This window comes from Rattus norvegicus, chromosome 9 (assembly GCF_036323735.1).
Source record: "Rattus norvegicus strain BN/NHsdMcwi chromosome 9, GRCr8, whole genome shotgun sequence".
Classification (NCBI taxonomy): Eukaryota; Metazoa; Chordata; class Mammalia; order Rodentia; family Muridae; genus Rattus; species Rattus norvegicus.
In genome coordinates this window covers 40,908,752-40,935,287 of record NC_086027.1, presented here as the reverse complement: position 1 = coordinate 40,935,287, position 26,536 = coordinate 40,908,752, and the positions used below count along the sequence as shown (strand labels likewise).

The 26,536-nt window shown below is 40.9% G+C and overlaps 1 protein-coding gene across 4 annotated transcripts in view; it reads right to left on the bottom strand.

Moving 5' to 3' along the window:
* Nucleotides 1-22,890, bottom strand: part of Lgsn (lengsin, lens protein with glutamine synthetase domain) — a 31,558-nt gene extending 8,668 nt beyond the window's left edge. The window contains exons 1-4 of one of the 4 annotated variants that reach the window (XM_017596437.2): nucleotides 22,545-22,890; nucleotides 18,703-18,971; nucleotides 5,182-5,314; nucleotides 4,301-4,456 (exon numbers count right to left, since the gene is read on the bottom strand). In XM_017596437.2, the coding sequence (XP_017451926.1) occupies nucleotides 4,301-4,456; nucleotides 5,182-5,314; nucleotides 18,703-18,732 (319 nt within the window). In that variant the 5' untranslated portion in view covers nucleotides 18,733-18,971; nucleotides 22,545-22,890. Of the gene's footprint in view, nucleotides 1-4,300; nucleotides 4,457-5,181; nucleotides 5,315-18,702; nucleotides 18,972-22,544 lie in introns of those variants that run through there. The other 3 variants (XM_017596436.2, NM_181383.2, XM_039083550.1) reach the window with 3 other exon arrangements.
* Nucleotides 22,891-26,536: the final 3,646 nt, after the last annotated feature.

The window sequence follows — 26,536 nt, the reverse complement described above, 5'->3', positions numbered from 1 at the left end:
AGTAGTCAGAAAAAGCCCTACCCTCAAACTATCTTGTTACCACATGGGGAAGCTATAGTCTTTAAAACATGGCGTCGAATGAAGAGGTGGGATGATTCGGTAAGGCGGGGGACTGGAGAAATAAAGCACATGCAGAACATCCATGAAACACGTCCGCGTACCGCCATGTACCCACACTGACTCTTTTTTTTTTTTCTTTTCTTTTTCTTTTTTTTTTTTCCAGGAGCTGAGGACCGAACCCAGGGCCGTGCGCTTGCTAAGCAAACGCTCTACCACTGAGCTAAATCCCCAACCCCCACACTGACTCTTGATTCATGGTAGCCCATCCTTGCTGAGCTAAGCTGAGCAGTGACCACATGCATTCACTTTCTAGGGACACAACAAGGGGTACGGAAGAGGAAGGGGCTTAGTGGAAACTTGTATTCTTTCGATTGAAGACAAAAGTTAAAGATCAAGGGTATCAGCAGGGATGTTTCTTCTGAGGCTTCTCTCTAGGATTTAGAGTAGATGATCTACATGACCTTCTTTCCGTTTGAGTCCGTGGGTCAATGTCTCCCAAGAGTACACCGGTTACCCTGGATTAGGGGCCCTCCTACCTTTAACCTTAACAACCTATTGACAGATCCTGACTCCATACTCAGTCAGTGTGAGGTGCTGAGGGTTAGAACGATGAGAATTTTGGAGTGACATATTTCAGCTAACTGTATTATCCCCTTCCCATATTCTTCCGTGTCCTTTATATCCGTGAAATATGCTGGCCATGTTTCAGAGTCACCTGCTTGGTATCTGTCATTCTCTTGTATGCTGGCCCATGAGAGTGGGACTCAGTTCTGCCTGCTGTCATAGCCTCAACACCAATAGAGATGTTGGCCACCACAGGCACTGAGTAAATATGCCTTTAGTGAATAAGTTTGTGTGTTAGTGAATAAATTAATATATCCTCTGTGACCTCACCTTGTCTAATTGTTAAGTAAAAATTTGTGGCCTGCCTTTTAGAAAATATATATATCCTTAGTATCAATTTTTCATTTAAAAGTTCAATCTTTCACCAGAGAACCCTATCTTAGCCCAAATTCATTTTCAAAGCATCAACTCATCTTGCTGTATCACAGTCTGAATATCTTCCCTTCAAATAAATCATATTTGTTACTCCAATTAACCCTTTCAGTCAGTCTTTGCCAACTATACATGATGGATAGCAGGCTGATAATTACCAGCTCAGGGACTCATTTGTTTTCCTTCCACTGTGATTCCTGGGAGGTGTTTTCCTATCCTATCCCCTCAGAGGACCAATAAATTAAATCAACGTGCTTTTTATAAGGGCAAGTTTTACTGCTCTGTTTAGGGAGAAAAATAAGGAAACATTAGGGAGAGGAAACATCAAAGCTCAGGAGCCATCCAGAACACCTTAGAGAAATGTCATCCGTATTCTGAGACGACGACGAGAAGGTATGCAGTTCCCAAGAAAACCACCGCTGATCATAAGAAATGGATTGACTGGGGGTCCAGCCTTGGCAGGGCCAAGGGCTTCCCCTTCCACTGGTGCCCCTACTAGGCTAATAATTGCTACCTATGAATTTTGGGGGGAGGGCGGTAATGGGAGCATGGGGAGGGGAACACCCACATAGAAGAGGATGGGGAGGGGTTAGGAGGATGTTGGCCTGGAAACCGGGAAAAGGAATAATGTTTGAAATATAAATAAGAAATACCCAACTTAATAAAGGTGGAAAAAGAAAAAGAGATGGATTGAGCAGGAATGACGGAGTTCCAGAAACAACAAACCCAGGGCTCGTGCAGTGGATGAAAGTGCTTCCAGGACAGCCTGATAATGTGAGTTTGATCTCCTTACCCAGAATGGAAAGAGGATTCCCTAAAGTTACCCTCTGATCTCTGTACGTGTTCCATGACTCTTGTGAACTGGCGGCTACACGCGTATTATAACAGAGCCATCATCATCATCATCATCACCATCATTGTCATCGTCATCATCATCAAACATTAATCATTATTTATTCTGTTATTTATTACATTTTATTGATTCAAAATTATTTTTCTGTAATAAATATAATAAATAAAATAAACTATAATGATTATGCTGTTTGTAATAGGTATTATAGTAATATTATGTTATTGCTTTAATAAAGCAGTTATTACAAGAAAGAAATAGAAATTTTAAAATGGGGAACTGGCCGTAACGTGTTCTCTGTAACACATGCAGCTTGATCCTGGGATTCTGCCTTCCCTCTCTGGAGCCCCTGGATCTTCATTCATGGGGCTACAGTGGACACAACTGCCTGAGAATATCCACGTGGTGCAATGAGGCCCTGCCTTTCAGCCAGAGTGTGTTAGCCCTAGACAATGATGCCAAGTCCAGTGGGCACAATAACCAGGCTCAAGCCATTAAAAATGTGAATGAAAGAATGAATGAATGAATGAATGAATGAATGAATGAATGAATGAATATGATAAAATACTGTAAGGGCAAAGGAGTTGATCTTGAAAAACTTAGTTATTTTTTTGGAAAAAATCTCAATGTAGTTGAAAATATTTATCGAAATTGCTTCTACTTAGGTAAGGTATCAGTTTTCACATTTATTGTTGTATGATATGTTGGTGGGTTATTTGGAGTTACGGGTTATAAGAGCTTAATCCAGGCTAATCAATAATGGTGCCCACACCCCTAGTCATGACTGGGGGCACAAAGACAGGGCAAAGCACAGTGATTTTTTTATTTATTTAAGATGAGGATACCCAAATCCATCTTGATTTTTCAGTCTGAAACTAGAGCATATAAAACAAAATACACAGAAACAAGCAAAACATACGTCGTAAAGGCAAGACAGCCACCAATGCTCTTTTAGTCCTCCCAATGTTTAAAACCCTGTTTAATCTTATTGGAAATAATTAACTATTAGGAAATTTTATGTAATAAAATTTTGAGTTCTAGCTTTCCCTAAACAATGGGGTAATACTGCCCGGACACTTCTCTGAAGCATCATTGGCTGGAGCCCCAGGGTAGCCTAGGTGTCACAGCCAATCTTCTACCTCCTGGGGCACCAAGAGCTACTGAACTCCCATTTGAGCACATAAGCAGCCACAAGTAATGCACATTTGCAAAAAGCATTCTTCAAGCTGAATCTGGGCCATAATTTGTTCTACTCATTATTCGTACTAGTCACCCTGCCGTTTGTATTGTCTGTTCCTGATGCACGAAGATGTCAGAATGGCTTCTCTTCATTCCATGGGGAGCACAAAGCAAGGAATAAATAACATGGGGGAAGGAGAGTTGCCATGGCAAAAGGCTACCGTCCTTAAAATAGGAAATCATGTCTTGCAGTGTCAAGGCAAGATCTTAAAAACTTAGGGACATTTGTTTTGTTTTGTTTTGTTTTGTTTTCATTTTTCCTGCTGGAGGTGCAGAAGGTAGATTCAGTCTGATTCCAGACAGAAGCGTCATCCTGAGCATTGCTGAACCTCAGATGTAAAGCCAGAGAAATGATTCTGAGACAAAGGAACTGCCCAATTTTGGAAGGAAGCAATACTTCTAATTAGACTGGGTTCTCTCTACAACATTCTGAGTGAACTCGGATGTGAATCTGTGGCTTTTATAATTCTGTCTGTGACCATGAGTGGTGATAGCCAAAAGAAACAAATGCAGATGGAGCCTCGTGGTGTTCATTTCCCCTTGGGTCCTGTGTGTAATAAAAGGGAGAGGAGAGAAGGGCAAAGAAAGGTCGAAACTGTACCCTTGCTCCCTGGGAGTTCACCTCACAGTTCTTAGAAGGTTCCACATGTCAAGAATGTCTATATTTACCTACAGGTTGGGTATCAAGCCAGGCAGTCAAACAATGTCATTTGCGATGGTGACCTTGTACACATTCCAACCTGTCCCCATAAGGGCTGGAGAGAAAGTTAACCAGTTTCTATCACTTGCATCCAAAAGGGTATTAACCAACATACCCGTGCACCAGAACAATTACTCAGTAATCCAGAGACTTGGAATGATCTAATTTCACTTTTAGGGAAGACACACTGCTCTCCCGCAGCAACCATCAATTTTCTAGATCAGTAGCCTGAAGGGTCATGATGAGGCTGCAAAGAGCTTTATAAACAGGATGCAGAAATTCTCCTGTGTCTTTGCTTCGGGGGCGGGGTGGAGGAGGGGGAGCGGGATTGGGGAACCCGGAGGCGCTGAGATCTTCACCACCATCAGATCATCTCCAATTCAAAGATCAACCTCCAAACAGTGCCTAGATGCACTTTCCTGTTTCCTGGAGAATCTTTCCAGGTAATTGCTTACCAGTATTCGGGTTGAATTCAGCATCAGGAGCACCAGCACTGGGAAGTGAAGATTTTACCACTGGTATCTGATCTTGGGCGTCTTTGGCATTGTGCCAGGACCAAGACTCAGCAGAGCCAGGTTTGCTCAGATCTGCTGTTTGGTTTCTGGACATCTCTGTGTTAATAACGGGGGAAAATGTCAAAACACGTTAGAGTTGTTTTCAACCATCTTTAACACAGCCTGGAGAAGGCTGCTTGAAAAGATCCCCTTCCCATGCAGTGACACACCAAACAGGGATAGTGGGTGCTGCCTGCCCTAGATGCAGGCTGTAAGGATGTATATTGTCTGCAATGATAATAAAACAAACAATAATAAAAGCCACTAAAGTCTGCTTTTGTTGTTAGCATGGGCTAGCCATTCCTTTTGCCTCTTCTTTGGAACCCCAGGAGCGACCTTATGTAAACTTAAAAAAAAAAAAACAAAAAAAAACAAAAAACAAAAAAAAACTTACTCATACTCAGCATTATTTCAGATCTAATAGAGCACCGTTAGGGTTTCAACAAGTGTCTTTAAAACTCCCCCCAGAACCTTCCTGTGGCCTCCCAGGCCCTTAGCCATGAAGCTCACGTTCATTATCAGTGCAGAAGGAAGCTTCTCTCCCACTCTGCTTCCACCCCGACCCCGTGCCAGCATCTGACTCCGGTCCCTTGAATCCTAACTATTTGATTGGCTATTTATAGTTGACGCTTGCTTATATCTGCCATCTTTCACGCAGCAGTACTTTGCATCTTATCGTCCCTTTGCTTCTCCAGACCTAGAGAAACGTTTTATGGGAAGGAACATGAAACACAAAGGGCTACTCTCCGAACCAATCACAAAAGGTCACGGTAGCTGCATACCCCTGGAATTGGCCATGGTGATTTCATCCCCATCTGCTGAGCAAAGATGTGGTTTGGTGACTTTTCTTCTTGTCCTTTTCAACTTGTTCACCCTGCTGCCTTCAGTCGAGTTTGCTTCATCTTTTGTTGTGTCCTGTCACAATGAGTAAACAAAACCTCACATAACATACCGTGCAGGCAGCTGGATTCCGACTTAAATGGAGCACAGGACATTGTCTACAGGAAGTAAGCTGTCACTTCCTCGTCCCTTTGGATGACGCAAAGAGGCTGAATTTTAACTACCTTCTTTGATCTGTGTTACAGAAAAATGTTAAATAAATTAAGCTCATGTCTACCTAGTCAATGTTTATTTATTTTTACCTCGGAATGTTTTAAATGGCTTAGTCCTTAACAATTGATACACCATTTCCTGTAAAAGAAAAGTTTTTGTTTTTTGTGAATTTTATGTTTTCACATTGTCTTGACCAAAAGCACAAGCACCTGAAATCATGGATTCTCCCCTTTTCCCTCGCCTTCCCTCACCCTTCCTCGCCTGCTCATATCAATATTAACTTTGGTTCTAAAAGGAGTTGCATCCATTTGTACCTTCTTTGAAACCCTTCTTTAAAAACATATTTATTATGATATGAAAATGAACTTCACTGCGACATTTCCATGCATCTACATAATGCACCTTGACCAGACTCACAGCCTTGCTGCCCATCTTGGCCTCCCTTGCTCTGCTCTTGACAGTGATTTGAAATATCTTACTCAAGTTATTTTATGGCTTGATAAAATCTAAAATACATTAAAAGCAAAAGATCCTAAATAATTTGCTTGTAATTGTTAATAAGAATTTTTAAGCAGGGAGTTGGGCAGGGAGGAAAGTTGACAAGGGTACCTCATTGCTGGTAATAGAAACAATCACGTGTACAACCATGAGACACAAAATTGATCACTGAAAAGAAAATTTTAACCTAGTGCTGGTGATTTCAGGGTGTGTGTGTGTGTGTGTGTAAGTATGCATTTGTATATGTGTGTATGCATTTGTGTATGCATTTGTGTATGTATGTGTTTGTGTATGTATCTGTGTATGTACATGTTTGTATATGTATGTGTTTGTGTGTGTATGTTTGTATATGTATGTGTTTATGTATGTGTATTTGTGTGTGTATGTGTACATTTGTTTGTGTGTGGGGGTGTCTATGTATATGTATGTGGGCCTTTATACTGGAGGCTTTTCATAGAGATCTCTAGTCTGGCTAGGTGCACAAGTTCAGGTGAAGAGGAGAGAACTCAGGCAGGGAAGGGGAACTGCTTCTGCCACCTCCACTGCTGGTGCTGCTCCTGGCACTACTCCTGGTGCTACTCCACTGCAGGCAGGACACAGAGCCAGGCTACACCAGCAGGGGACTGACTAGCCCACAAGGGGTGCAGGGGAACTTCTGGCAGCAATTTTAGGAAGAGCAGATCTCTTCCCTAAGCAGTGGTGTTACAGTTCTGATGACAGAAGCTCTCAGGCGATAGAGTGATTCCTGTACACCTTTAATCCTTCTGAATAAGATTCTTATACACAGTCTTGGCATGGGTCAGGGTCTGACAGCATGTACTTCCTACTGGTTTGGTCTGAGAGCTTGGGACCTGAGAGCATGTTATCAACATGTTTTGGGGTCTGGTCCTGCTTCTACTGATCTGTCTTGAGCCTATATGACCTGTGGTCACCTGTGGAGGAGGGGCTTGGGGCATTGCCCTACATGACTGATTTGTCTCAAACCTCTCTACAGGAGACTGTGGGAGCTGTAGCTATGTGAGAGGGCCCTGATCTCCTAGGAAACTGGGAATGCTCCTGCCATCCTTTAGGGTCCCTGGGGCTAGGACCTATCTTGACCAGGAATCAGGATACCTTTCACAGTCGCCCCCCACGTGTGTGTGTGTGTGTGTGTGTGTGTGTGTGTGAATGTTTGCATGTGTGTGTATGAAATATGTGTATGTATGTGTGTATATGTACGTGTGTGTGTGTGTGTGTGTGTGTGTTTGCAAGCAGCAAATCTTGACTTGATGTGAGAGAAAACTGAGAAAGTGAAGGTAAAGCCTGTTCTGAAAGGTCCCATACATGAGGAAGGCATACAAATACATATCCAAAGCAGCTGCCTGCAGAGCTATGTGGATTTATCATTGAACCAATCCAGTCTGTGACGATGAAAGAGGCAGTGGTAATGTGTAACTTTGATGAATTGTGATTTCTGTTACTAGATGGTATATATTTCATGAAACAGTCTTTTTATTTTGTCAATGCTTAGTTTAGCACACAAAGTAATGCGTTTTATTGATAGTCCCTTCTTGGACATTTTTTAAGATTTATTTATTTATTCTATGTATATGCATACACTGACACTATCTTCAAACACACTAGAAGAGGGTATCAGATCTCATTATAGATGGTTGTGAACCATCATGTGGTTGCTGGGAATTGAACTCAGGACCTCTGGAAGAGCAGTCAGTGCTCTTAACCACTGAGACATCTCTCCAGCCCCAACCCTTCTTGGACATTTATGATTTATCAGAATACTGTACTCGTTTCACTTCAGATAATCTTACATTTGGTTGTATAAACTACTATATGATACTTTATTTTTCCTAATAGCTTAGGACTTCATTCAAATATTTGCATAAATTTCTCAGTATGCTTTTGATAAGATCAAGCAGCGATATTGAACATGGGCTTACTTCTAAAATTACATGGCCAGGAATATACAATTTTATTTTTGAATGCCTTTACATGGACATATCATGGATATTGTACAGAAGTGCTATTTACAAAGATTCACTGGTCTCTGAGCTGACTGGCATTGCCCTTAGTCTGAGCCCCTCAGGAATTCCTCTTGATGTATAGGTTGAAAGAATCATGTGAGACAAAGGTTAAGACACCTCCAGCTTCAAACTCCAAATGAATAAACAGGAGAGTCCCAACATGCTAAATTGAGCACATTGCCAAGCAAATTTCCTGGCATAACTCTTGAGGTAAGGATTCTCTGGTTTACAGATGAGTAAAGCTCAAGGCCACAATGAGGCATGGAGCATGAAGTACCCATAAATGTCTTCGGTACATCCTAGGTTCCACTCCTCTCCCCAAAAGACAAATGCCCAAGACAAACAGAAGTAATTTACTGAGGCATCAACCTGAAAAATACGCCCATATGGGCCCCAGAAATACTGGGGTACATGCATCATACTCAACAAGATGCTTCAGTTTTAACAGAGAGGAGTTGGTTCTGATAAAGAATACATTTTAAGGCTGAAGAGATGGCTCAATGGTTAAGAGCACTGACTATTCTGCCAGAGGACTCAGACTCAGTTCCCAGCACCCAAACGGCAGCTCACAAGTGTATGTAGCACTACTTCCCAGAGATGTGACACCCTCACACAGACCTATATGCAGGCAAAACACCAATGTGCATAAAATAAAAACAGTGTATTTTTTAAAAAGAGGAATACATTTCAGGCAGGTGTGGTGGCACACATCTTTAGTCCCAGCACCCAGAATAAAAAGGCAGATGGATCCCTGAGTTTAAGGCCAACCTGGTCTACATTCTAGGACAGCTAGTGTTAGAAAGAAAAAGTCTGTCTTGAACAACAAGAAAAAGAATGTTTTGCTATCTTTTGGGTTTTCTCTCCTATACAATGGTGATCAGACTATAGACCTTGCTCTAATAACTGAAATAAATTTACTGGACCCTGGGGCTGTCCCATAGCTGTAAAAACTTCTTTTCTTAATCTTGAGTTTGTACTCAGCTACAGTATGAGTGATGTCTTGGTGAAAATCCTTCCAGTATATAGTTCTTATAATATTACCAGGGGAACATTTATTATTACCTCCATCACAGACCACAAGGATCGCTCAAGGTCATTTTGAAGGGCAAGTAAAACTTTAAAGCTAAGCCACTTTGGCAGAATGTTTCTCCTACATTGTCCCAGCCAAACACATGACCTAAATCAAATTCCATTCCTGTTACATAATGTGACCTACTAAATTCATAAAACATGCTTTACTTCCTCAGTGTGTGTGTATGTATGTATATTTGCTTTCAGTAATATGTTTTTCTTGTGTAACAGTTAAAACTGTCTCAGTTCATGCCCTAGAAGCTCTGAAGACTGGTGATACCTGCTATGGATAAGGCAAAATCAAAGATGTAAAAATAAAACATGAACCAGACAGATTTTTGCAGTGTAGTGCAGGCATTAAAGTGTCTTCAAAGCAGGCAAAGTCTTTCATAATATGAATAATGAAATATTCTTAGGTCACCCTAGGTCAGGGACAGCAAAATTCAGTGCCACAGAGAACAGACAGAACCGGTGGACCGAGGCTGAACAGAGGCAGGTGCTCCCTCTAGGGAGGACCTGACAGTGGTTCCATCTGCCCAATGCCTGTCAAAGTATTGCCCCAGAACTGTCAATTCTACACATTGCCAAAGTATTCTAGAAACAAGGGTTCAGTTAGTATTTTTATCTGGTATAGGAAAAATTCAGCTTTATCCTAATATTTTATAGGATAAATATAGATAAATAAATAGACACACACATGTATATACATATATATATATATATATATATACATCATGATGATAGATGATAGATAGGTGATAGATGATAGATGCATAGATAAATAGATACATAGAATAGATATATAGATAATAGATAGGTGATAGATAAATCAACAGTACATAGATAGATGATAGATGAATGATTGATGATAGGATCTTTGTACTTGGTTCATATTCATGCCAACTGCCTCCCCCATACCCCCTGGCACACGTGTTGCTGAAAGACAGATTTCTTTCAATTTCACTTCTCATGGTTTTTAAATGTTGAGAGCAAAAGATAAGGGATGAAGAAAAAGGTTTCTCAGCTGTCTCAAAACTGTGGACTGTTTGACTATGCAGGCCCTCTGGGCACACTGGTTGGTGGTAACCCTGTTTCTTCCCCCATAGTACTTAGTATGACACTGAAAGACAAGTGATACTCAAAATACCCCATCATCACACAAGTGATAACAATTTAGAAACATATTCCAGGACTGAAGAGATGTTCTTACAGAGGACATGAGTTCAATCCTCAGCACCGACTTGAGATGGTTTACAACCACATGTAACTCTAGTTCTGAGTAATCTGACACTTACTTTTGGCCTCCATAGGCATAGAAACACATATGCATATGCATACATATATACATACTCATACACATAAATAAAAATAAAATCTTTAGAAAAGATGAACCAGAGGAGTCAGAGACACACCACAAGAACATGGCCCACAGAATCAACTGAATGAGACTCATGGGAACTCCAGATATTGAGGAGCCTGTAGGGGATTGATTTTGGTCCTCTGCTTGGTGTTCTTGTGGGAGTCCTAGCAGTGGGAGCGGGAGCTATCCTTGACTCTTGGCTACTTGTAGGACCCTTTTTGCTCCTACTGGGTTGGTTGCCTTGTCCAGCCTTAATGAGATGGTGTGTGCTTGCCCTTATTGTAGCTTGTTATGTCTTGTTTGGTGATCTTGTATTGATGTTCCTCAGAGGCCTCTTCTTTTATGAGGGGATGGGGTAAATATGGGAGACAAGGAAGGTAAGAAGAGAGGCTAGAGAAGAGCAGAGAGGGGTTGTGGTCAGGATGAAATAGATGTGAGAAAACATTTCAATAGGCATAATGAAAAAAAGAACATATCTACTCTATGCCAGTTCATTCTTGAGTGCTTTACATATGTTAATTTATTTGTTCACAAACAACCCCTGTAGTGAATGCATTACAGCTGAGGAAACTGTATCAAATTAAAATGAGATTGGCCCTAAATCACCTATCTCAAGTGCTGGGACGAAGATGTGGAGCCAACTCACTGGATGCAAAGAATCAAGTATTTGACAGTTCATAAACACAGCCAGTGAGAATACCCATCATTGCTGCTGAAGACCAGGGTGCTGGGAAGCTGAAGCTAGATCCTAGAAGGTCTGCTGCAGCATTACTCTGGATTATGGATGTCGCAGAGGTTGCAAAGGGCCCAGGATAACAGCTAAAGTTTTTGACTTTGTTTTATTTTCCAAAGAAGTGGGCCCCAAAGAAACCCCTCTCAGGTGTTCCCTACCCAATCCATTTGAAGTATTTTGCTTCTATTTATGTATTTCTTGATCAAGTAGTCAACTCTGTAGCTTTTCCGGTTGTGCTGTGTGTTGACAATCATTGACTGGTGCGTATTAACTATTGAAGAGGTGGTGGCCATGGTTATCATAATCCAGGTACCACGTGTCTCTAAGGCTCTTCCTCAGAAAGGGGCCTCAGTCTATGTTACCTCATGGGCCAGCCTTAGCGTGGACTTCAAGGTCCTATCTGGGCATCTCTAGGTTCTCAACACAATAAGTGAGCAGACTATCTCAGAGTGATGCAAGCTTTAAAAGCAATGCTAGGACGGTCATGGGGAGAGAAACTGGCCAGCACACCCTTCTATGGACTCTGCAATACTTCTGCCATTAAGTAGATAAGGACTAACGACACAGCCCAGTATCCAAACCTTTTACATTTTTCTAGCATGACAAAAGGCTCCTGGTTCAATTCCTATCATCAAAAAATGGCATGGGGAGGTATACTAGTTAACTAGTTATATCTGTACACAACCAGAAGACATTTGAGTTGAAGAAAGTATGAGGAAAACCACATCGCAAGGATGTGAGGGAAAGCACGGGTGTGCAATTCTGTATTAATTTGTTGGTACAAATAGACAACTTGTCCATCAGACATTCATCTCATGGTCTCCAATAGCCATGAAGGGCGTTCTGTAGGAATGCCATTTCCCAGTCCTTATTTTACTCAAGACACTGTCTCTTGTGAACTTTGCTCCTATGGCTTAATATAAGTCTGTCATTATGGATTTCAACTTGCTTCTTTGATCAAACTAAAGAGCCTCAACCTAAAGAAATCCTATCAAGCATTAAATTCAAACTCTAATTTAACCTAAAAATAGCCCTCCTAATAAAGTAACTAGTGTTATTTAAGTTCTAAATATCACTGGTTTTATTCATCTACTTTTAATTTTCCTTTGCAGTTACCTTTTTAATGTCAATACTTAAAAAAAAATTAAGACCCCAGTATAACAGTCATGGTTTGAGGTAAAACCATCAAAGCATTTACCACACACTCTAATTATATTGTGTTGATGGTAGGCTCATGGGAAGATAAACAAGTTAAAACAAAAAGATTGTCACCACGTTTTAACCTCTGCTACAAGTACTGGACATGAGAATACAAAAATCATCAAAGTTACAAGAATATGTCAAAGAGAAAAAAATGATATTTGACTCTAGACACCCAAATATGTTAGTCAAGGAAAGGGGGGGAGGAAAACATCAAAAATATTGACAGAAGGAATATTGACAGGAAACATACCATGTGCTTGCATTCAGATCATCTAAGCATGCATATTATTGGCCCACAATTCCCTCTCTAACAACTTGGTCTAATAACGTCCCCATTTACAGTGAATCCACCAGCAGTCTACCAATGGAATCTTGAGGGCAGCCTAGAGCAAAACCAGAAGAGTTACTGTATCATAGTATTTCTTTTCGGTGAGCTCACAACTTAAAAACAAGTAGTCCAGCTGGGCTTACTGCTATGGGCTTTGCATACCAGCGCTGGGGAGGCAGAGATCGGTGGATCTCTGTGAATAGAAGACCAGCCTGGGCCACACAGTGAGTACCAGCCCAGCAAGAACAACTTAGGGAGCCCCCCATATCGAATGTTAATAATAATTAATAATAATATTAAATTTGTAAATAAGGAGTGCCACCAATACTCATCCTTTGTCACATGAGTCCCCACTCTCTCTGCAACGTTGCGCTTTCCTATGGCTGCTACTCCTATACCCCCATAAATCACAATTATACTATTTCACTGCTGAAACTTTCTGCATGACTCTCCATCACTTTTAGAAAAATTCACATTACTGCTATCTGAGGCCCAGGATAATACAACCTCATCACATTTTCCAGCTTCTACATCTGGTCCTTTCTTACGATATGCACTCACTGATAAGTAAATATTAGCCCAAAAGCTCGGAATACCCAAGATACAATTTACAGACCACATGAAGCTCAAGAAGAAGAAAGACAAAAGTGTGAGTGCTTCAGTCCTTCTTAGAAGGGGGAACATAATACTCAGAGGAGGAAATATGGAGACAAAGTGCGGAGCAGAGACTCAAGGAAAGGCCATTCAGAGACTGCCACACATGGGGATCCATCCCACACGCAGTCACCAAACCCAGTCACTACTGGAGATGCCAAGAGGTGCATGCTGACAAGGGCCTGATATAACTATCTCCTGAGAAGTTCTGCCAGAGCCTGACAAATACAGAAGCGGATGCTCACAGTCAACCTTGGACTGAGCACGGAGTCCCCACTGGGGAGTCAGAGAAAGGACTGAGGTAACTGAGGGGGGTTGCAACCCCACAAGAAGAACAATATCAACCAACCAGGACCCCCCACCCCCGCCGAGCTCCCAGGGACTAAACCACCAACCAAAGAGTGCACATGGAGCAACCCACGACTCCAGCCATATATGTAGCAGAGGATGACCTTGTCATCAGTGGGAGGAGAGGCCCTTGGTCCTGTGAAGGTTCCATGCCCCAGTGTAGGGGAATGATAGGGCAGGGAGGCAGGAGGAAGTGGGTGAGTGGGTGGGGAAGCAGCCTCATTGAGGCAGGAGGTGGAAGATGGGATAGGGGCTTTCCGGAGGGGAAACCAGGAAAGGGGATAACACTTGAAATGTAAGTAAAAAATCCAATTTAAGAAAAAAAATGAAAACACTGAAAAAAAAAACACCGACCTGTATCTATTCCAACTAGTTTCCTCATCCCTGTTGCCTGTGTGCCCTTCCTTCCTACTGTGAATTAACTAGCTAGTCCCGGTGAGAAACGTGAGCTGTTCCACACATCTAAACACTGATCCTGTATGTGCTTGCCGTGGCCCCTCTGTGAGTTAGCCAGTTAGAGGCGGCAGATGTGAAATTACAACTTTTGCTCTATTCATGTGTCCCTTTTCCAGACACCAGCCCCAATCTCCAGCGTGCTTGCCCTGACCTCCAAATGCTCTCACTTTCTCTGACATCCCCTCGCCTGGTGCATCTGCTCATGGACGTTGTCACTAAGCCTGTCTGCTTTCTTGACTCGGGAAACATAACCATTTTTTCTTCGTTTATCCTTCTCTCCCCTTCTGGCAGATCTCCAGCTTAACTCTCTTGTTGTTCCATTTTGCTATCATCGTTCGCACTCAAAGTCCAATAAAACTCCACCCAAGTTTCCTTCTGAGCCCACTTTTAAATTAAAACACTTAAAATTATTAAAAGTCAAATGTCTATAAGACTAAGAACCTATAGAAGGGCCCTCTTGTCCCTGGTGCCAGCATCTCTCAAGGATGATTAATGTGCTTATTTGAAAGGAAGGGGTTACAAAAGATGATTTACATATTTTCTTCCAGATCCTCATTTAAAACAAGTAAAATTGTATGTTGTCGCCACCTACAACATGATCCTTTGATCTATGTACACATTGGAGAATGGCTAAATCAAGCCATTTAGCCTTCACTTCTCTCACATACATTTTGCTTTGCGACTACATTAAATCTACTCTGTCAGCAGTCTTCAAATATACAATTACTTTTATTAACTGTAGCCATCACAATGTACACTAGGCCCCTTGGATTTATCCTTCTTGTCGAGCTGAACTGCTGCATCTTCTGACAGGAGTTTTGGGTACCAGACTCTGGTTCCTACCAGTTTAATCTCCATTAGTATGACTTCAAATTCTCCCCTCACCTATAAAGGCCTGTCTGCTGCCTGCCTGCCTGTCTGCTGCCTGCCTGCTGCCAGGCTCCCTGCAGCAATGGCCATGGCATCTAACCTTCTGTTATCATGAATCCCCAAATTACATACTTTTTCTTGTAAGTTGTCTGTGTCACGGTGTTTTTTTGTTGAGACAATAAAAAAGCAACTAAGGCAACTATAGATGGACATAGGAGTTCCCACACCTTTCCATGCATTTGATTGTAAAACCCTGTAGTGCAATCACGGTGACATTTGAGCAGCCCGATTTTTAATAGGAAGTTACAGTCCATTATTAGCTCTGTCACCTGCTCATAAAACTAACAGCTACTGATAACTTCATTTCAATTAATAAACTGAATAGTACCCTTTTGTGATTCTTACCTGGTTTTTTTAACTAACACTCAGTATCATTAAAGCAGCTTTCTTTAATCAACATGCTTTTCTGCACAGACTTAATGACCATGACAATAGTTAGTTCATTCTGCCTAAGCACTGTCATCCTGTACATGCCAGTAATGTATTTAGGGTAGAGAGATGATGGCATGTCCAGTCCAACAAGCTGGTGAGCAGATCATGGCTTCTCTGAGAACAGTGCAAATACAATCTGCAATAGAAAATTCTATACCAGAAAATTACCTCTAAATAACACCTTCAATGGAGGAAAACAAAATTTTCCAAAAATCTGAACTCTCTGTGTTTTCTCATAATATGAAGGCAAATGGTAAAGGAAAGAAATAAAGTAATAATAATACTATAATATATCATATCATATGTATATAATAATATATGTTGTAAATAATAATAATATAATAAATGTGTATTTATTATAATACAATTAATAATAATATAATAAAGACAGCAAGAAATTCAACTGATTCCCTGAACTTTTGTTGTTATTTAATGTTTTCATGAGTAAAGTGAACCTTACCAGAGAAACCAAGATCTTATAACTAAAAATATATGCATCTACATAAGTGAAATGAAGGTAAGTAAAGGTTTGGTGGATGAGCAGAAAGGTAGCAGACATGTTTTCAAAAACTACATTTCCAAAAATAAAAAAATGAAAGCTGGAGAGATAGCTCAGTGATTAAAGGCTATCTCGGCTGCTGTGAATCTAGGGGACTCAGGTTTGATTCTCAGCACCCACATAGTGGCTCCCAACCATTTATAAGTCCAGTCCCAGGGGACCCACCTATCTCTTCCAGTTTCCTGGGACATCAGGAACATATGCAGTATACAAACACACGTTCAGGAAAAAGTAAGGAATAATATAGAAAGATTTAAGTATATGTGCAGCATGTAATATATATGTGTATGATACTAGGCTATACGACATGTGTTGAAGAGAAAACTAAGACTGTTATGGGACTGTCAGGAAGATATCATTTTAAAAATTATTGCAAATAGAAACATGAGACCTAATCAACAGGAACTCTTAAAATATTACAAGACATTCCAGCCTGTAAATACATACATACATACATGCATACATACATACATGCATTACCTAAATACATAAATAAATAGCATACTACCTACATAACTGAAGTATTGTCTTCAATGGTTAAAAATAGACACACATTTTTGCAAAGGTATGTTGCACACAAAGAAACAAAAACACGTTTTTGATGTTTTCTCTGATCAATGCTGCTAAGAATTTGGCTGATAGTGTGGATTTTTGGCACCAAAACTAAGACTAATAATGGTTTGTGTCACTGACAATCCTGGCAGAGTGTGTTTGGGCTGGGGAAGAGTCCACCCGAAGGGATTCCTGCACACACACCATCTGCCCATCCAAACTGGTGGCGGCTTTGTTCAGCTGCCACGCTTTGATTTGACTTCACACTGCTGTTCACGTCAAGTGTCCAGTGGGGAGGCAAAAGCCTGTGCTGCTCTAACCTTTACCTAACAGGAAGAAGAATGTCACACTCCTTCTTTTGTCCCTTCTCATATTCCTTTGTCTTCCTCAGATTATAGTCCTATATCTGAGACAACAAACAGAGGTTTTTCAGTGAAGAGCTAGGTACATGTTCTACTTCAGGATGGTGCTTTATTGTATTTACTAAATATTGTCAAGGATTTTCAAAGTCTGGCACAGTGATGCATGCCTGTAATTCCACCACTGAGACACTGTAAGAAGAATAGTGCAAAATATGAGGCTAGCCTGAGCTACATAGTTATCTCAGAGAAAGAGAAAAGAAAAAAATAAAGATCTTGTCTCTTAAAAACCGTGTGCTTTAAAAATCATATTGCAGCCAATCAGTGGTGGCACACGCCTTTCATGCCAGCACTCAGGAGGCAGAGCCAAGTGAATCTCTCTGAGTTCTGGGCCAGCCTGGTCTGTGAGTTCTAGAATAGCCAGGGCTACAACAGAGAAACTCTGTCTTGGAAAATAAATGATGAAATTGTGTTGCTGGTTTCAATCTTCCTAAGATTAAACAATCAACATGTGTTCTAGACAAGCTCCTATATGTAGATCAGAATACTTTTCATAGAAGCTGAGAATTGAATGCTAAACCAAAACAGTGAGAGTTAGAGTAGGAAATACAGGGCCTCTCCAGGCTCAGCAGCAGAGTGCGAAGCCTCTTTTTAGGGGAAGTGAAATGTACGAATGAATGTGTCCAGAAGCTGATGCTATTCACACCCACCCTGCTTGCCTTTTTTCCTGAACCACCATTCGAAAATGTAAATTCACTTTCAGAGAAACGAGTTCTCTACATGTACATATCCAGACTCAGCCACTTCTTCCCATGACATGACACTTCAGAGTAAGCCACAGCTCCCGCTGAGTGACTCTCTCTGCCTTGCTCATCTTTGGCAGGCTTCTGTGTAGAAAGTGTTTTCATCCCCGTCTCCCTCCCAAAGCCCATTGCTCATATTCATTGTGTGTAGAACACAGCCAGTTCTCACACAGGCTTCATCTCTTCTTTCATTAAATGGAAAAGCACAGATCGTGTCTATTCTCTGTATGGCATCATCTCGGGCACTTTATGCATAGTAAGTCTGTTTCTCAAATTAGACTTCCTTAATTTAGTTTATAGAAAAGCCTCATTCTTCCAAACTTACTTCCAAGGCTACACTGTAGCCTTCCAAAAATGTACTGTTGGGAATACAGTGCTAAAAATTTGGTTCTCTTCACATGAAGAAATGGTACTAAATGAAGCATGTTCACAACTTGTTTCCTTACTATGTTCCTGACCATCAAGTTCTATTACAACAAGCATGCACACACACACACACACACACACACACACACACACACACACACACACACAGTTGACTCTCACCTTTAGTCATTTAACTGCAAAGCCATTCCTACAAAGACTAAGAATATGACAGAATAAGCTTTGAGAAACACAAAGACTATTCTCTCTGTAATAATCAAGATTGGAATAAAATTTTATAGTGATTATATTCTTCTAAAACCTGGTGCCTGATGAAGTTACTGTGAGCGATTGCTCAAACTAAGCATACTTTGCTAGATGCAAAGTCCAAGTTGTTCGGTTGTTAAAAACTGACTTGTTTGGAACAGAAGGGCGGCGTTTCTTCACAAGCTTCCTGAAAGCACACATACAAGTCGACCCACAGTTCCCTCATTCCCACCGATACTCAGAAAATTCACCGTCATCAAAACCTTCACTGCCAATATGTTGGGAAATACTATTTTGATTCTTAGCTCCATACCTCCTGTGCAAGGTCCCCTTCATCGTTCATGTCAACCGTTTCTTACGGTAAATCAGCCTTGCCAACCACACTCCCTTCAGCGATGGCTTCAGGGTGCATTTATATGTAGACCTCTAACAAAGGAGTGAATGATGAATTCCAGGAGGTCCTTTCCAGGACGATCCAGCAGGTAATAAAAGATAAACGCAGATTCTGTCATGCCCAAGGCACAGGGTATGAGCAATGCCCTGGAATAGCCCAGCAACAAATGCTCGTTTATGCCTGACTCCCTGCAAACAAAGGGACACAAAGCTTAAAACTGTGTGACTTTTTTATTTCCCCTCCAACCTATTGAATGTTTGTTACATAACAGTTGCATTCTAGAACTAAATCTATTGTAATAATAATCAGATGGAGAAACAATTTTTTTAGACACCTGTGTTTTCAAAGCCCACAGGCAAAAATACAAATGGAAAAACACAGCTATGAATGACGTAGATTTGTACCAATGGCAAAGCCACACTTGAAATACACGCACTTGCTTTCCACTGCGGGAACCTTTTTGCCTCCGGATGATGCTGGCCCTCCCTTCTATCACTACACTAGGCTATCTTTCTTCAGCCTTTCTAACACATCCCAGGCCATCCTCATTATCCTCATTGAACAAGAGGCCCTCACCAACCCTAACGCCACCAAAATCAATGGGAGCACTTTCTCTATAGGCCTCGATGGTACAAATCCCATTTCCTCCACCCCACTCCACCTCCAACCACAACTGCAGGTTGCTAGAACATGGAGAGTTTCTTCTGAACCAAACCAAATGCACCAGTGAGAATATAGAACGCATGGCTGGAGACTGCTCTCCAGGTCTTCCAGGCTGGTAAAGCCTCTGCCATTCTGTTGGGCCAGAATCTGGCTTCAAAGGCCCCATTTCCTGAGAACAATGACCATGGCCCTGTGCTTGGCTGCTGGAAATACCTCTGTTCTGTGCTGGCCTGCTCTGCATTTGGTCTTCATTTAGACCTAGCTTTGAAACTGGTGCTCACCTGGAACAGCATCCTGAATGCCCTGCCCTAACAGACCTTCCCAAGGAAAGCATCCCCCATCTCATGGGGCATCTGATTGATAGCATTGCTTTTATTTCCTCCTCAGCCGAGGCGTTTCATTTTTATCATACCTTGTGCCAGAGCCTCTCCTGGGTTCCTTGTCACTTTTCTTCTCTTAGAACTATTCCTTCCAGGAACCAAAACAGGCACCATTATTCCATGGGAAAATGTCTGAGAAAAGTTCTAAAATGTCTCTTTATGTCAGAGGTGGGTTATGTATTAGATATAATTTTTCATATTTAGCTATTTACTTGAGGGAATGCACACAGCACAGAGCACATGTGGCATCCAGAGAGTAGCTTATGGGAGTCAGTCCTCTCTTTCTACTACCCAGGTCCCAAGGATCGATCTCAGGTCCACCAGGCTTGATGGCAGGTGCCTTTACTTGTTAAGCCACATGCTCACCTCTGTACCTTAAATTTTCCAAAGCCCACTTTCAAACGATGGCTCTTAAACACTTTAACCTCCCATCTAGCCCACCATCCACAAGAGGCAGTGGAAAAGAACAGATAACGGGGGAAGTGGACTTGTTTAAAAGTGGTTCATTGGAGCAAATCCCATCTGTCTTGTCAGGAAACCAGCAGTTCAATTCACAGGTCAGCAGCCACAGATCAATCCACTTGCAAATATTTCATGGGTATACCAGCAGTCCAGGTCAGTAGAGTCAGGATAGCTCTCTCTGGAGTCCTGATAAATGGAACTCCACTATGCAAAGTGTAAGGCAGCCAATACAAGCATGTCTTTAGTGAAAAATCCATCCATCACGTGTCTTTTTACATGCTTCTTTAACAGAACATCCTTTCACCTGTGTCTGCATCATCGAAATGTTCCTTCACCTGTTTGCTCCAACAAAACAGCATCCAACACAACTGATTTTCCAAAGAACCCTTCATACATCTCCCTGTTAGGGTATTTAAATAGTCAAATCCTTTTTTTTAAACAGTGTGCATTTCTCCTGAGAGATGTTTTTTATCATTTTTTATCTTCTTTATCATATTTTAGGAATCAGATCACCCCAATGTGAATCCAAGAGTTTCACCTTTCCACCGCTTTCCTGAGCTCTTGATTTCACATCGATTAACTGATATCATTTACGTCCCTTTTTCCAAATTAAATCTTGCTTTAAACAAATTTTCAAGTAGAATTTGATGGATAGGCAATGTGAGACTATTCATTATTTGATAGCATTTTTCTACAATTGTGTAGTCATTATTTTAATGTTTGGATAATCAATTCTTCTTTTTCTTTTATTTCTCTGTCTTTCCACTGGATTATCTTTGTCTTGGTTTTCAATTCTATACATTTCAGTATCTTGTTATTTTATTGTCTTTCTTTCCTTCCCCTTCCCCTTCCCCTTTCCCTTTTCCAGAGTCTCTAATCAAATAGTAAGAACCTGTGAAATGGCTCAGTGGGTATAAATATTGCCTTCAATGACAAGTTACCAATTACATATCTTCTTTGTACTGAACCCCCTTTCTTGAAAATTTCGCAGCATCAATGGGACACTCATGCAACAGCATCTTCAGGGTGGCAACCATGGCTGTAACACGTGTATGTCTAGGATGTACTTACTCCAGCCACAGGGCCTCCTATGATTCTGAGTCACATACTAAAGTTTTCTTTGCACACACTCATTTTTGCCTTTCTTCCATCTTGTAGACCTTTGGCAAAAACATTTTGGAATACATTATAACCATCCTGGCTCTCAGGTTAAGCTGAGGTTAAAAGTTGTAGCCATGCTTTTTTGAGATGGTTTTCTTAGCGTGATGAATAGGGAGTGATTAAACTACCCTCACTAGGGTTTATAAGAAGTGAAGTGATTGGTTGGGAAATTTTCAACACAGTGTACATACAGCATATGTGAAACACTGGTACTTTTCTATAATAATCTTCAGCTTAGGGTGGGTTTTCCTCAGAAAACTATTGTAAGTTGGAAATACCTCAAGTTAAAAAAAAACGCATTTAATCATAGGTTAACCCAGCCTACATTGGATATTCTCATCACTCTCACATCAATTTACAGACTGGCACCTATCACTAAGCATATTTTAGGAAGTGTTAAATTTCTCACAAATGTACTGAATACTTTATTGCAATTGAAAAAAATGGCTGCATAGACGCTTACCATTTAGAGCTGAGGCAAAATGGGCCTACAGAATGTCTAAAATGTTGAAGAAAATTTTCAAATCTAGATATAGGAAGCAGTTTTTAATTTCTTTCTTAAAGTTTAAAGAACTAAATCATTCTTGTTTACTCATTGGCTTGCATCCTTATTTCACATAAATCTTAACAATGATTCTCTTTATAAATTTTATGTTTTAGCATTGTATTAGTCTACTCACTCTGTATTAGAGCACACATGGAAGTCGAAAGGCAGCTTGACAGCGTTTGTTTGCTTACACTATGGGTTCTAAGAATTAAACATAGAACAGAAGACTTGACAGCAAGGGCTTTTACCCACTGACTCTCTGCCTGGCCCATCTCATAGAGTTTAATAACTTATTTAGTTATAGAACTGAGATGAAGTAAAAAAAACCATATGCAATGCTTCTAGATATATTCATTATTCGTGCAAAATACCACAGTCTAAATCCCTCTACTTCCATTCACAGACACACTTTTTTCTTTCAACCTCCAAACAAAACTTAATCTAATTTCTAATAATCAAGATAATAGAATTAATAAGTCACAGAACTTGTGTAGCCTGAAAGGGAATCGTGCGAGCAGTCAGATTTTATTAAACTGTTGATTCCTTACCAGCGTTTTCGTGCCACACGCAGAGCACATGTTGCTGTACATGTGACATCACAGTAACAGATCAAAGTTAGAGCAGCTTTCACGCGGGGCTTCCCATAGCCAGTTACAACATCCTGGCTGGTCTGGTCTGGCGTTGACGCTGTTATGTTTGCCGGCTGTGGGCTTCACTTCTAACTGCCCGAGAAAATTGTCTTCTGTCTCCATGCTATATACGTACTTTTTCCTTACTCTGCACTGCAAATTATTTTATGAACAGCCCTTCTATGTCTGCCTCCACTAGTTAAGCTCTAAAACTGCTAAAAGTAAATGGCATTTTTTTAATAGCTGTCCATCTCAACTGTGCCAGTTATTCTAATGTGCAATTTAATGAGAACTTGTGTGGCAACGCATCATGATAAAAATATCTCTTACATTCTAAGAAACTGCAACTTTTGCTGGACCTCATAGGCAGAGTTAATAATACACCTTGAGGTCACTTAAAACCAAAGACTGATACCCTTTTGTGTATTCAGCCTGTTTGCTTAACCTGCCTTTAAAAGAAGTAATAGAACGACCAATCTTACTTAACTTGGATTTCCCATGTAATCAGATTTTACAACCTAAGCTAAAGCATAGCTGTAATCATGTTTTATATTCTTCCAAGCCCCTGAACCAGACTACATGTCCTAGTAACTGTTTGCTGAAAACAGCAAAATACAGGTTGGAGTTAATCTTCTAAAATAAATATCCTCCATAAATATTGAACACAACACTTGGATATCATTTCATCAACAATAATGTTTGCAGTATTATTTGTCGTCTCAGTCCATTGGAGTCTGTTGAAGCTAGTGGCTCAATTCCTTTCAAAGCTCTATTAAAGATTTCTGTAAAGTATCCCATTTCTTCCTTGTGTGATGCTTTCTGTGATGTTGAATAAAGACAGAGCAAAGCCCTCTGTTAGGAACAGACACACACACAGACATCCAGGGACAGACACAGATGCAGGGACAGACCCTAAAGCCAGCCTTCAGGCAGGCAGTTTCAGACTCATACAACAGACAAACAGATGGAGGATGCATGCTGAAAGACATAGGGATCATGAAGTAAAGAATTCAAATCTGAACTCACTTTTTTTTTCAAATGTTATTTATTTTATGTATGGATGCTTTGTATGCAAGTATAAGTGTGTGCCTGGAGCCCTCAGAGGCCATAAGAGGGCACTGGATCCCATAAGGATCCAGATGGTGGTGAACTGAAACATGAGTGCTAAGAACCATACCTGAGTCCTCTGGAAAAGTAGCCAGTGCTCTTAACATCTGAGGGCTCTTTCCAGCTCCCACTGAAGCTTTTGTAAATTCGAGCAATAGTTTGAAGAATGCCTCACAACCTGAAGTCATTCACTTATTTCCTTAGGTTCATATTGAAATTTATGTCTTTAAGAATGGCTCTATGTTGTTAAGTTAATGTTCTTGCCACTGCTTTACCCTGTCAATCCAAGAACTACAGCTCTAGCTCTCATAGTATTAAAGGGAATCAGAGATAATTTATTCTGGAGCCATTCTGAGCAGCCATGACCCCCCCCCACCCAGAACACAGATTTAGGTAACCTCAAATCCCATGTTCCAACATAGCACAGAATCATGACACTTTATAGTTTTAAAGAACAAAGAAATCCATGTATCACAGCAGGCTTAAAATACATGAGTGGGTATGTCGGAACAGCAGTTACAAGATGGGGAATGCTCCGCTATAGGCCTCAGATACTATCTGATACATCTTCAGGTCATTGGGCTGGTGCAAACTAGTGGTCTCTTCTGAATAGATTTCAGGTTTACTTCTATTGGGCACAGGATGTCAGTTCTGTCCCAGAGGCAGACAAGCAATGGCTGTTCTAGGAACCGAAGCTAGCCGAGATAGCGTGATTAGCCTCTAAACCAGCAGCATTCCAACTTTTCCACAGTGCTGCAGGTCTGATCCATCAATCAGTCTCTGCACACACAGCTTCCTTCCAGGAGTTCACAATATCCATAATGCCCCTTTAACCCATTATCATTAGGGAGGCGAGGCTCCATCTGTAACTCCTACTTAGGCTAATGTCTGAGACGCTTCCCTTGGAAAGGAACCTTTGGTCTCTCTGTAGTTTATCAAATAATCTAAACTATAAAACGTTTCAAGCTTGAAGGTTTCTTCCCTTCTTGCTGTAGACAGCACAATAGACTCTTCCTAACCTACCAAGGTCCAAGTCCCTAGACCTTGGTAATAATACACTAGGTGTTGGGATGGTTTAGTTTAGAATCCCTATGTGACTAAGGAAGGATATCTGAGATTCAGCATTGCATGCTTTGAGGATAGTGGGACAGGACCACATGCCACAGAATGCAGGAAATCTTAGAAATGAAAAAACACAAGGAACTGTTTATCCCCAGGACCTATGGAAAGGAATGTCACCCAGCCAATGTATATCACTTTAGCCTCAGAGACAACTTTAGCCTACACAGCTATGACAGGATTCCATGTCTCAAAGTACTACCCTCTTGTTAATGCTGAACTCACTTTTGATTAAATGACACAAAGGGGGAAGTGCTTTGATTTTATTCCTTAATGTAGTTTATTATTGGTGACTCAGAGTTAATCATTAATCTGCTTAATCCACACATTTCTTCAAATGATATTATTTCTCCAAAACTAAGCTCTATGTCTTAGAAGGAGCTGAAAATTGTACATGCCTAATATTTTGTAATATAATTTGGATGATGCTCCTATGAAGAACTAGGAAAAGTTATTAAAACAGGATTACCTTACAATAATCTTTAAGAAAAAAATGATGATATTTAATACCTTGTTTCAAATAAAATAATGAAGATTTTAATGCGCTATAATAGTAGATTTTGAAAAAAGAGAAGCAGGAGTCAGTTCAGTGGGTCGGGGTCTCTGCAAACACCATGGTCACCAAACTGCCAATCCAGGTAAGGCAAGAAGGAAGTCCATCCAGTTCCAGAGGACTCGGTAGCTGGTTTTGATTCAGACTTCAAAAGTCTGACACTGGGTAGTTTATTTCAGCCATATTTAAGCCTAGCACAATATGGAAAAATGTTTCTTGGTCATAATCAATTCAATCCTGTGTGCACAGCAAGTTTAAGACACAATGACATGGAAGCTCTTGTAAAGTACAAGTGACCTCTCCCATCTTTTGGAAAATGGCATTATAGATTGCCTGGGGACAGATGAGTCTGGGGAGCTGGTATGGCCTGGCCATACATATAGTGCTGAGGTCAACAAGCTGCTATTCATCACAATAGTTCTTCCCATCTGGGTGGAAAGCAGGTTACACATCTCTTTCTTTGAAGAGACAACTCCAAGGCTACATGGGAATTAAATTAAGAGGCCTAGGGACCTCTATCTGGTCAGCAAGGAATGTCTGTTGTGTGAGCATAGAGACTTGTGTTTGATCCCTATCACCCACATCCAGGAGTGATAACTGGTACCTGGTAAATACATTGAAGGGGAAGCTCACTGGCCAGTCAACCTAGCCAAATTGGTTAGCACTTTTAGATGCGTACCTCACTAGCAATCGCACAATGGGTTTGTTATTTTAATGCATATTTGTTTATTTGTTTGGGAGGGGAGGGGTATTACTCATGCCACAGCATGAGTGTTAAGGTCACAGGACACCCTGAAGGAGTTAAATACAACCTTAGTGGATAGTTTTTCTCCTTTCACCTCGTACGTTCCGGAGATGAAGGTTAGGCTTTCAGGATTGACAAGTACCTTTACAAACTGAGACAACTTTGTGGCCCCAACAAGATTTGTTAATAAAGCTTCAGTGGCCAGGGATGTAGTTCAGTTAATAAAGTGTTTGACTATTATGCACAAAAGCCCCTGGTTCAGTTCCCAGAAGCCCAGAAAGCTGGACTTATTATTATAAGCTGTGTGCTTATAATTCTAACACTTAAGAGATGGCAGCCTGGAGATCAGAAACCCTAGGTCATCCTCAGCTATGTAATGAGTTTGAG